Source organism: Hemibagrus wyckioides, linkage group LG14 (genome assembly GCF_019097595.1).
Source record: "Hemibagrus wyckioides isolate EC202008001 linkage group LG14, SWU_Hwy_1.0, whole genome shotgun sequence".
Classification (NCBI taxonomy): domain Eukaryota; kingdom Metazoa; phylum Chordata; class Actinopteri; order Siluriformes; family Bagridae; genus Hemibagrus; species Hemibagrus wyckioides.
This window is the reverse complement of record NC_080723.1, coordinates 17,682,162-17,692,510: the sequence shown is the minus strand read 5'-3', so window position 1 is coordinate 17,692,510 and position 10,349 is coordinate 17,682,162. Positions and strand designations below refer to the sequence as shown.

Sequence of the window (10,349 nt, the reverse complement as noted above, 5' to 3'; positions counted from 1 at the left end):
CAAGAGCGTCTGAGGGGGTGAACAGGGTGGTCAAGAGCGTCTGAGGGGGTGAACAGGGTGGTCAAGAGCGTCTGAGGGAGTGAACAGGGTGGTCAAGAGCGTCTGAGGGAGTGAACAGGGTGGTCAAGAGCGTCTGAGGGAGTGAACAGGGTGGTCAAGAGCGTCTGAGGGAGTGAACAGGGTGGTCAAGAGCGTCTGAGGGAGTGAACAGGGTGGTCAAGAGCGTCTGAGGGAGTGAACAGGGTGGTCAAGAGCGTCTGAGGGAGTGAACAGGGTGGTCAAGAGCGTCTGAGGGAGTGAACAGGGTGGTCAAGAGCGTCTGAGGGAGTGAACAGGGTGGTCAAGAGCGTCTGAGGGAGTGAGTGAACAGAGTGGTCAGAGTGACTGAGGGAGTGATGAACAGAGTGGTCAGAGTGTCTGAGGGAGTGATGAACAGAGTGGTCAGAGTGAGTGAACAGAGAGCCATTAAGACACGAGTGATGTCGCTATAGAAGCAATGTTTATTAAAAGTTATTTTTGCACAAGTGTAAACATATAAACCACATTATACCACACTGTGCAGAACTATTTCATCAACATGCAGGTCACAGAAACTTAAGAAAAATCAACAAGACAGTGGGTTTATCTACTGATACTTTTGGCATTATAAATGACCGTTGTTCATGATACAGATCACAGAAGAAATACAGGTACAGTTTTAGGTGTCACTGCATGACCAATCACTGTGCATCAGACTGAAAAGCTTCTTTTTTTATTATTATCATCATTATTTAAATATTTGGTCCTAATGACAAAAGCGAGACCTTTATTTCATCTTGTCATGCCTATTAGATAAATCACTCTGAGACTCATTAGTCATGATTTTGGATTTTGCACTTCTTCCTGGATGTGAAACTCACTGCTGTTCTACCTTCATAACATCATCAAAGTGCAAGGATAAAATAACATCCGACATGACACTGTCTCGAACACATCTAAACTTTACATTTCACAAAAAAAAACAACAACATTGGGTTACAATACTTACAAAGTAGAACTAAAAATTTTCCCCCAGCACTCTATAAATGAGAACACTAAAGCCTATTTTACACCAGAGGCAGCTTTCTGCTTGAAACACTCTCATACTAAATTGTACAATCTAATTCTGAAGGGCGATTATGTTTGGATAGACAGCATAATCATTCATGCTGTCTTCTTGTGTCTAAGGCCCATAATCTTACACCACATGGGCTTTTTAATCCTGCTGTGCCAGAAACACCAAACTATATATAAGCAGAGAGAGAAATTCTCAAACTATATAAATTGTTTATACAGATCTGATATTGATCGGATATGTGCATGCTATATTAATATGCTGAGAGAAAGCACATGTATTTATTATCTGTATAAACGGAGAAGCACTGCAGTGCGACTGCCCTCTGTGCTGCATTGCATCTGGTGTAAAATGTGCTTGAACAGGCATCACTGAAAGATAAAGAACTGGGTGCATTGTTTATTTTGCAAGGCATTAATTGTCTAAAGCTGTGGTGGCCTTTATTGGCTGTCCATTATAAACGTCGGTGTGCTGATTAAGGAATATTAAAAGACAATGCATTTACGTCGCCGTGATTGATTGCACTGGAAATTAGTTACAGATAAATACTTGATTAGAGGACTATCAACAGCCTGGTAAATGTACATAACTGTACCTAAATATATATATATATATATATTTTTTCATTTATATGCTGTTTTGTTGCAGCGGCTTCTGCTTAGCACGGTTTTCTGAAGATTCAAAGCCGGATTTTCGCCATTTTGCGGATTTCGTAATAGTCCTGAGATGCGAAACCTGAACACAAACAGAGCGTTAATGTAATAAAATAAAATCACGGCAAGGCGTCATCACTCTACACAAACATCTGCACCCGTTACAGGTGAATACGTCATGTCGGATTTACCTTCAGTAGATAAAAAGGACTCTGGTGCGAGAAACGGTTGGGAAGGAATGATCGGCCATGTTGCGCACTCTGGAGTAATTCACGAAACCTCTGATAAACAGCAGGAATCCTGTTAAAGAGAAATAGATGACTTAATAATGCAGCATTTTTAGCAGACTTTGATTGAATGGATTAAAATATTATATATATATAAAGTTGCGTGTGTAGAAATGCATACTTACCTACAACCAGGAACACCCACCACAGCCAGTACTGCCCATCAAAGTAACCGGGAAAATATGTGGAGAACTGGTTCAACAAAAACAAGGGAAAAAATGATTACTGAAGTCACAAACAGCATCATAATGCACATAATGTACAATCCTCATCATGTTGAATCTCTCGGCTAGTAACTCGGCTAGAGTGTAACTCTGTGTGTGTTGACAAAATGTAATGTTCAATTTTAATTAAAGTCAGGATATGTAATATGTCGTCGTTGTGCTTTCAGCTGCTCCCTGTTTGGGGTCGCCACAGCGAATCATTTGGTCCACGTGTTTCGATTTGGGACAGGTTTTACGCTGGATTCCCTTCCTGACGCAACCCTCCCATTTAATCCGGGCTTGGAACTGGCACTGAGAGTTAACTCTTCACTGGCTGGGTTAGCATCCTACTCGGGAATCGAACCCGGATGAGAATGCGGGATCCTGCCACTGGACCACCAGGAGTTAAGGATATACAAAACATAAAACCCTCAGATTTCCAGGTATTTACAAAAGAGCTAATAAAAGCGCCCACTCTGGACAATGTTAGTGGTTGCAGGAAACCAGCCTTACACTTTGACCTAACAAGGAGCACGATGACAGGCGGTGCAGCTTTTTGTTTTTTTTAAAGTGTGACCTGTTTCCTATTTTGTGTCTGATTAGTCATGAACTCGTCCATGGAGAACGAAACTATCTGGCTTCTCATATAGAACAGACGGAAATGTCCCATATATCAAACTGCTAAATCCTATAAGATCAATATTTATATTTATATTATTATGCAATACAGTATACTACTAAAGTGGGCTTGAACACATGGGTATGTTTCATATAAGAAATATTAAAGGTTCTTAATCATCTATGAGAAACACCTTTATATCGAAACACTTACAGGGTAAAAGATTCCTGTATCACATAAATAATTTAATGTATGATGGTGTGTATAAAAGATGTTCCTGTATATCAAAGGGATCATTATCAAGTACAGAAAAAGCACATCTTGTACATATAACCAGCATATATAAGCTCCCAGCAGACATTTCCCCCTACTGAAAGATTTAGACAAATACCACTGATTAACTGTTATGTGGATTACAGTTAGTTATCTCAGAGGTTTGTGTGTCATCTCAGTTAGCTCACAGGTACGTAGTACCTGGAATAATCCTGTCCTGAACATTTTAGTTTTCTCCATGCTCCATACTCAATAATCTAGCTTCAACATCATCCCTTCCTGAGTCGATCTGGGTGCGTCTCATGCCTTCATTATAAACTAGGCTGTCCTGTTTTGAATTATTCATCGTCTATATGAGCACTGCATAATGCTAACAGAGTTCTAAGAGAATTAAAGGTCAACTGCAAGGAAAACATTGACGATCCTTCTTCCCTCTCCTCTGCTTAATACATGCAATGCCTTTTGTGTTGGGAAGTGGGTCGATACCGTTAGGTACCAAAGGATGTGCAAAAAAAATATTAAGTGCTATTTATTTTAGCCCTAAGTGTTTAAATACTGTTTAAAATCTGTTCTGCCAACATAGTTGCTAAGTGTGTGTTCTACGTGGTATGACACATCTAGATATAATTATCAGGAAGTGAAAGTTGCAGTTTTGAACTTTCAAGTATATAACATGACTAAGAAATATGTTAATAAGGAAGGAATAATATTCTAGATATTCTGTTCTAGACGAGCCTTTTGCAAACTGGACATAAAATAATATTTCTTCTTTCTATTCATCTGTTTTAGGCACTTGTCATGTTTTAAAAAGTCTTACCCTGACGATCAGGACCCACTTCACCAGGGAGAGGCCGAACCCAGAGACTGCGCCGTAGCGTCCTGCTGCCGAAGTGGTCAGGCAAAACGACAGAAAGAAGCCGATCCAGTTGAAAAGGAAAGCCACTGAAAATGAAAGAGCAACAGATCATCAAGCTGCCTGCTACGAACGGCTCTACACTGCAAGACTGCACAGAACAAACGGTAACAGTCTTCTACCACAGCGCACTGGATCCTCAATTCTTATTGGTCAGAAAGTGTTCATTAATTTTCTACATCACCGCCAGGCGTTTATCTAGGAAAAATTTATCATTGGCATGCTGAACATTTCTCTATGGAGACATTTTGTCTCACTTACAAAGAGAGAAAAAGAGATGCTGGTGGGGGAATGAGTAGTTTATAGCTGCTATAACTTAAAAGATGACAGGAAGTAACTTGTCTTGCAGATAGTCCGCTACATATTATATGTCAGTGTAAATAGTTAAAAAGCACAACGGATCCTCCCTGTGATTATATAAGGAATAAATCACCTGCTGTTATAGGAAAGTAATCAATTCTGGTGGTAGCAGTAACTCTGTTTTGTGTCTGTCTGCATCTTGCACACAACCAGTTATTGATTTATTTGGTTTATAAGAGTCTCTCTTTATGTTTACTTCCGTTCTCAGAGGAATAACAACTCACTGGCTAATAATGCTATCACTGTATAATCAAATGCAGTGCACATAACAAAAGCCTGCCACTCTGTTTGTGATCACGTTTGTTTGGGATGCCTGTCTTACTAAAAAACGTCAGCATGAATATGCCATCATTCCCAACTCGCAGCTGGTCAACATCGTCAAAGTCGTCTCTGCCGACGAAATCCTCGTCCTGTCGGAGATAAGAGTTCGAAAAAGAATTGTGTGAAGGTTTGAGCAATAACTGGTTGGGCTTTACATTCATCAATCTCTGAGGGATGATCGGTTCCTCACCCGTGTAGGCATCAGAGGAACGCTGGACTCAGCCTTGGTCCTCTCGGCTTCGTCGTACGATGGTAGAGACGTGGCGACGTTGTATGAAGGGGGTTTGGGGTAAGTCCCGTCATCTTTGTAATCAAAGAAGGCTGCTGAAATAAAACAAATCGCTCGTACACATACGCTCATACACCATCATTAACCTAATTAGAAAATTAGGATCAACATTATACTAAACTAATATTCATTTCTCAGATGATAATCCCAGGATTATACACTAAACCCTGATTAATCCTCAAAGACATTTCATAAGATACTACATAGAGAGAATAAACTTGTGCTGGCATGTTGAGGAGAACAGCTTTTACCTGGATCAGCTGAAATGCTGGTGTATGGAGGCGGAGCATCACTTGCTTGTTGGGGAACCTCAGGTGACTCCGTCTCCTCCTCGTTGGCTAACTGCAGATGAGAAAACAGATTATATCTTATATAACGTCTGCAGAAGGTCCATAATCTCACTATGTTTGTTTTATAATCGCTCTGTTCGGCTTTGTCACTACTTGTTCAGATAATGAATCATATATGGATTAAATTTATGGCCAGTGTAATGTACTTCAACTCAAACAACTATTACACTTAAAACTTTACACCATATTAACGTTAAATTCAGGACTAAATTCAAACAGAACTAAAGCACTTTCTCAGTTGTAGCTGTGTTATGGTGTTTATTTAGCTTTACTGCGCACTGGAATTAAACATTCATTGGCTCACCCACTGGATACATGAAACATCTAAAGTGCTACCGAATCCAACTATAAAAACAGTATCTGAAAAACAAACATAACGTAGAAACGTTGGAGACGCTCGTAGGCATGTCGTTAGCCAACGTTTGTTGGATACGAGTTGTGGTGTCCTTGCCGAGATATTGCTTTATTTGTTATTTCCTCAAGGTTTAACTGCAAGATTGACGCACTCTGCTAACAGAAAAGTTATATAGCTATGCCTTCATTTTGATTAGGTTTGCCATTGCGCACGCATGCGATGAAAATCTTTGAAAGCAGTAAAGAGTGTACATCATAAAAGTTTTGGGCAGGGTAATTCATCCACAGTAAAGTAAAGCAGTCAATGTAGTAGCTGCATGCTGTAGTGAAAGCATCAAAGTGTCTCACATTATCAAGACACAGTTTCTTTCTTATACCAAATTAAAAAATGGGTAGGGTTTCCCTTTTTCTAGATGTTGAATGAGTGAAGGGGAAAAATGTTCATGTAAAATTTATTTTCTGGGCTCTCAGGCTGGGCTTTGTCCACCACTGAAGCTGGTTATAAATAAAATACATTATTATTATTATTATTATTATTATTATTATTATTATTATTATTATTATTATAGGTGGACATGCTGACAATATAGTGTTTTTGTGATTCATTATTTTAAGTATGGTATTGTCGGAAAATCTGTCATTATTAAAAAAATTGACAAGAAACTGATTAAACATACAATGTTTCAATATTCAATATATATGTATATATGTATGTATGTGTGTATATATACACACACACACACACACATATATATCCACAAATACATATACATATATATATAGATAGATAGATAGATAGATAGATAGATAGATAGATAGATAGATAGATAGATAGATAGATATACACACACACATATATATATATATACATATACATACACACACACACACAGATTGCAGAATATTTTTTCAGATTTTCCTAAAAAGCCAGTTCACCGCATTTACATTGTTGATATACAAAACATAGAAAGCTCACATTTCCAGTAAAAAACGCTCACTCTAAACAACCCTGTAACTGGTGCTAATGGCTGCTGTTGCAGGAAGCTGCTCTTACACTTTGTCCTAACAACAAGCACAGTGAGCAACAACAACGACAGCGACAGCTGGGGCACCTTTCTTTAAGGACGCCTTGTTATCTATTTTTGTACCTGAAAGGTGACAGAGAAACTTGTCCACAAACTAGAGAAAGAAGGAAGCTATAAGACCCTTCCTCTAAAAGTAAGAAGGACATGAACAAAGTGGAAGTGCTCACGCTTACAGCTCTCCTATACATCCATTATTTATAAATAATAAATACATGACATTTATAATTTAAGGCTCTAATGCATGGCTGGTTGACTTGAAAATTGAAAACGTTCTAAACATTTTCCTATCATTATTGAAGTAACAATAAATACTGACTGGACATTTGATTGAAAACAACAGAGCGATTCTGTGATATTTTCACTACTCTGTGTTTCACACTAAACCTATTAAAGCTTCATCACATATTCATCACATAAGAGGCAAATTAGGGCAGCCGCTCCACCTACTGCCTCACAAAGCTGAGGCCCGAACCATCAAGAAAACATACAAGTCTCTCCATATCTGCTAATCTTCTTGTACTTCACTTTATATCAATTTTATTTATACAGTGCTTTAAGAAAGGACACGGTCACAAAGCTGCCTTGCAAATAGACTATACTGCCAAAGGTTTTGGGACACCACTCCAAATCCTTGAATTCAGGTGTTTTTCAGGGGTTTTGCTTGGCCTCTTAGTTCCAGTGAAAGGAACTCTTAATGCTTCAGCTTCATACCAAGACATTTTGGACAATTTCATGCTCCCAAGTTTGTGGGAACAGTTTGGGGATGACCCCTTCCTGTTCCAACATGCCTGCACACCAGTGCACAAAGCAAGGTCCATAAAGACATGGATGAGTGAGTTTGGTGTGCAGGAACTTGACTGACCTGCACAGAGTCCTGACCTCAACCTGACAGAACAGAGTCCTGATCTCAACCCCAAAGAACACCTTTGGGACGAATTCGAGCGAACCTGTGAACTGTCAAAACTGGGTCGTCTACCTTTACATGCACATGAATGTAATATGGAGTCGACCCGCCCTTTGCAGCTATAACAGCTTCAACTATTCTTGGAAGGCTTTCCACAAAGTTTAGGAGTGTGGTTACAGGAATTTTTGACCATTCCTCTAGAAGCACATTTGTGAGGTCAGGCACTGATGTTGGACGAGAAGGCCTGGCTCAGAGTCTCCGCTCTAATTCATCCTAAAGGTGTTCTTTCGGCTTGAGGTCAGGACTCTGTGCAGGTCAGTCAAGTTCAAACTCACTCATCCATTTCTTTATGGACCTTGCTTTGTGCCCTGGTGTGCAGTCATGTTGGAACAGGAAGGGGTCATCCCCAAACTGTTCCCACAAAGTTGGACAACTTAACAATTGTCCAAAATGTCTTGGTATTAAGAGGCATTGAAGTATTAAGAGTTCCTTTCTTTGGAACTAAGGGGCCATGAATTCAACGATTTGGAAGGGTGTCCCAAAACTTTTGGCAACATAGTGTATCTAAACCTAGATGGAGATTCAGATTAATCCCTCATGAGTAAGCAGAAGGCGACGGTGTCTTAGAAAAACCTCTTGAGGCATGAGGAAGAAACCTTTAGAGGAACCAAGTGGAAAAAGGAACCTCTCCTCTTCTGTCACACTTCAGTGGCACCATTTTTGTCTTCTCTTTCATTACTCTGCATTATCTTGTCCACATTTTCAGATACAGTGAGTTAAAGGGAGGAGAAATCTGACTTGAAGCTAATAAATTGAGCGGTAATTTTTTGTTTTAGGTGTAATAAATAGGAAAATAAATTAAATCTGGACAGTGTCGTTATGGAACCGAGATTTTTGTATTTATTTAATCGGATTACATAATGATCAGGTCTACGGGATCAAGCTGTCAGATTAGCTGAAGGGCCTGTAACCGCAAAAGAAAAGCAATAAGAAGAAAATACGCAATTTAATCGAGTGTTTAAGCTTAAAAAATCATTTTCCAGAATAACCATTCCTGTAATATAATAAAGGGAAAACAAATATAAAGAAAATAGAAAGATCGCACGAGATAAACATAAATGTTGTTTGCTATGTTCTTGGTTAGCTAATTAGCTCGATGTTGTTAGCCGTGTTGATATACATCTCCCAAAACACATTTGAAGTAAAAAAACGAGCTCTTTTATCTTGACCACAACGACATTTATAATCAATCCTACAGAAAATATTCAACAATCACATTTATTTTCAAGTTAAACAAGCTAACTATAGCAGGCTAAGTGTCTGTGGAAACTAGCATGCTAAGTATTTCCTACCTGCCGATATCCGCTCCTCTGCTCAGCCATTCTTTGGTACGTGTTGAGCAGTAGTCACTTATTCATACGAATAGCTAGCTAAATAAATTAGCCAGCTGTATCAGGATATATCCACGACCTTACTCTTATTTCCTAAATTTGTTCTGGATTTATTCTCCTGCTGCAGACAAGGCGAGACCAGCGTCCTCGCGCAGTCTATCCACAACAGAAATGGCCACTGCGCATGCGCACTCGCTGAGTCAAACTCACTTTTTCCTCCTCAGGGTGTCTTTACGACTCAGGTCAAAGATTAAAATACACAGCTAATAAATCCTCTTAAACACACTATTCTTCATGAACGTTTAGTACACTACCAAAGCTTTACTCAATAATATTATTATACCTATTGTTTAGTATTAAGTATTAGGATTAGTATGAGGACCAGGCTGGCTGTGGAAACTGAGTGGTTAGGATAACTAAAGAAGTGAAATGTAATAAATGTAGTAAAATAAAACAAGTGCAGGTTCCATCTAGTAATATTCAACACCATATCATTGAAAAACTAAATGATTCAGACAGGTATTAAAAGTGAATTGTTTGCCACCGGCTTACTACATCACTGGTAGTAACCCATAGTCATATGACTAGCAGTATCAGGCCTACTAAACCTACACAAGTAGGCATCACACACGTGTGGTTCTTTCCCAAAGTTGGAAATGACAACGCCCCTGTGCACAAAGCCCCTGAACTCCATGAAGTCATGGTCTGCCAAGATTGAAGTAGAAAAACTCCTTCACAGAGCCCTGACTCTGACTCAACCCCACTGAACACCTCTGGGATGAACTGGAACCACAGACCTCCTCACTCTTACAACATCAGTGTCTGATCTCACTAATGCTCTTGTAGCTGAATGATCACTAATCCATACACCTGACAATGATCTGAAGCTTTCCCTCAGCCATTAGACTTTTAAACAGGTATCCGGAGGACATAGATTAGTCTTACCTATCTTATAGACTCGTTGGACTAAATTGCCCCTTCTCATTTTGCGCATTTGGTAATGTTACTGCTGCGAGTACTATCAAGTATCTGCTTTTCAACTGCACATTGTTAACGTTACTGCATCTACAGTTGCATTCAATTTGCACGTTACTGTACTATTGTTCTGCACATAAGTCAATATTGCAACATAAGTCAATATGGTACACTTACACATACAGATATACTGTACATAGTCTATATTTCTAAATGCTGTGGCATAGTTTTATTTTTAATTACGTGTGTGTGTGTGTGTGTGTTTTCATTGTTTACATA

The 10,349-nt window shown here is 39.2% G+C and overlaps 1 protein-coding gene across 2 annotated transcripts; it reads right to left on the bottom strand.

Moving 5' to 3' along the window:
• Positions 1–480: 480 nt before the first annotated feature.
• ndfip1 (Nedd4 family interacting protein 1) lies at positions 481–9,282 on the bottom strand. Of its 2 annotated transcripts, none has more exons than XM_058408403.1 (8): positions 9,057–9,282; positions 5,263–5,353; positions 4,913–5,046; positions 4,724–4,811; positions 3,946–4,070; positions 2,159–2,225; positions 1,938–2,046; positions 481–1,828 (listed from the first exon to the last, which is right to left on the bottom strand). In XM_058408403.1, the coding sequence occupies exons 1-7, from the start codon at positions 9,084–9,086 to the stop codon at positions 1,940–1,942; spliced, it is 642 nt and encodes a 213-aa protein (XP_058264386.1). In that variant the 5' UTR covers positions 9,087–9,282; the 3' UTR covers positions 481–1,828; positions 1,938–1,939. The 2 variants fall into 2 exon arrangements, with proteins under 2 accessions (XP_058264386.1, XP_058264387.1); XM_058408404.1 differs by having other exon boundaries at positions 4,913–5,043.
• Between the last annotated feature and the right edge of the window lie 1,067 nt (positions 9,283–10,349).

Coding starts and splice junctions, on each gene's coding strand:
- ndfip1 (XM_058408403.1), bottom strand. CDS start 9,086: ATGGCTGAGCAGAGGAGCGGATATCGGCAG. Junction 5,354..9,056: donor AGAGGAGCGGATATCGGCAG/GTAGGAAATACT, acceptor TCTCATCTGCAG/TTAGCCAACGAGGAGGAGAC. Junction 2,226..3,945: donor AGTGGGTCCTGATCGTCAGG/GTAAGACTTTTT, acceptor TTGTTGAACCAG/TTCTCCACATATTTTCCCGG.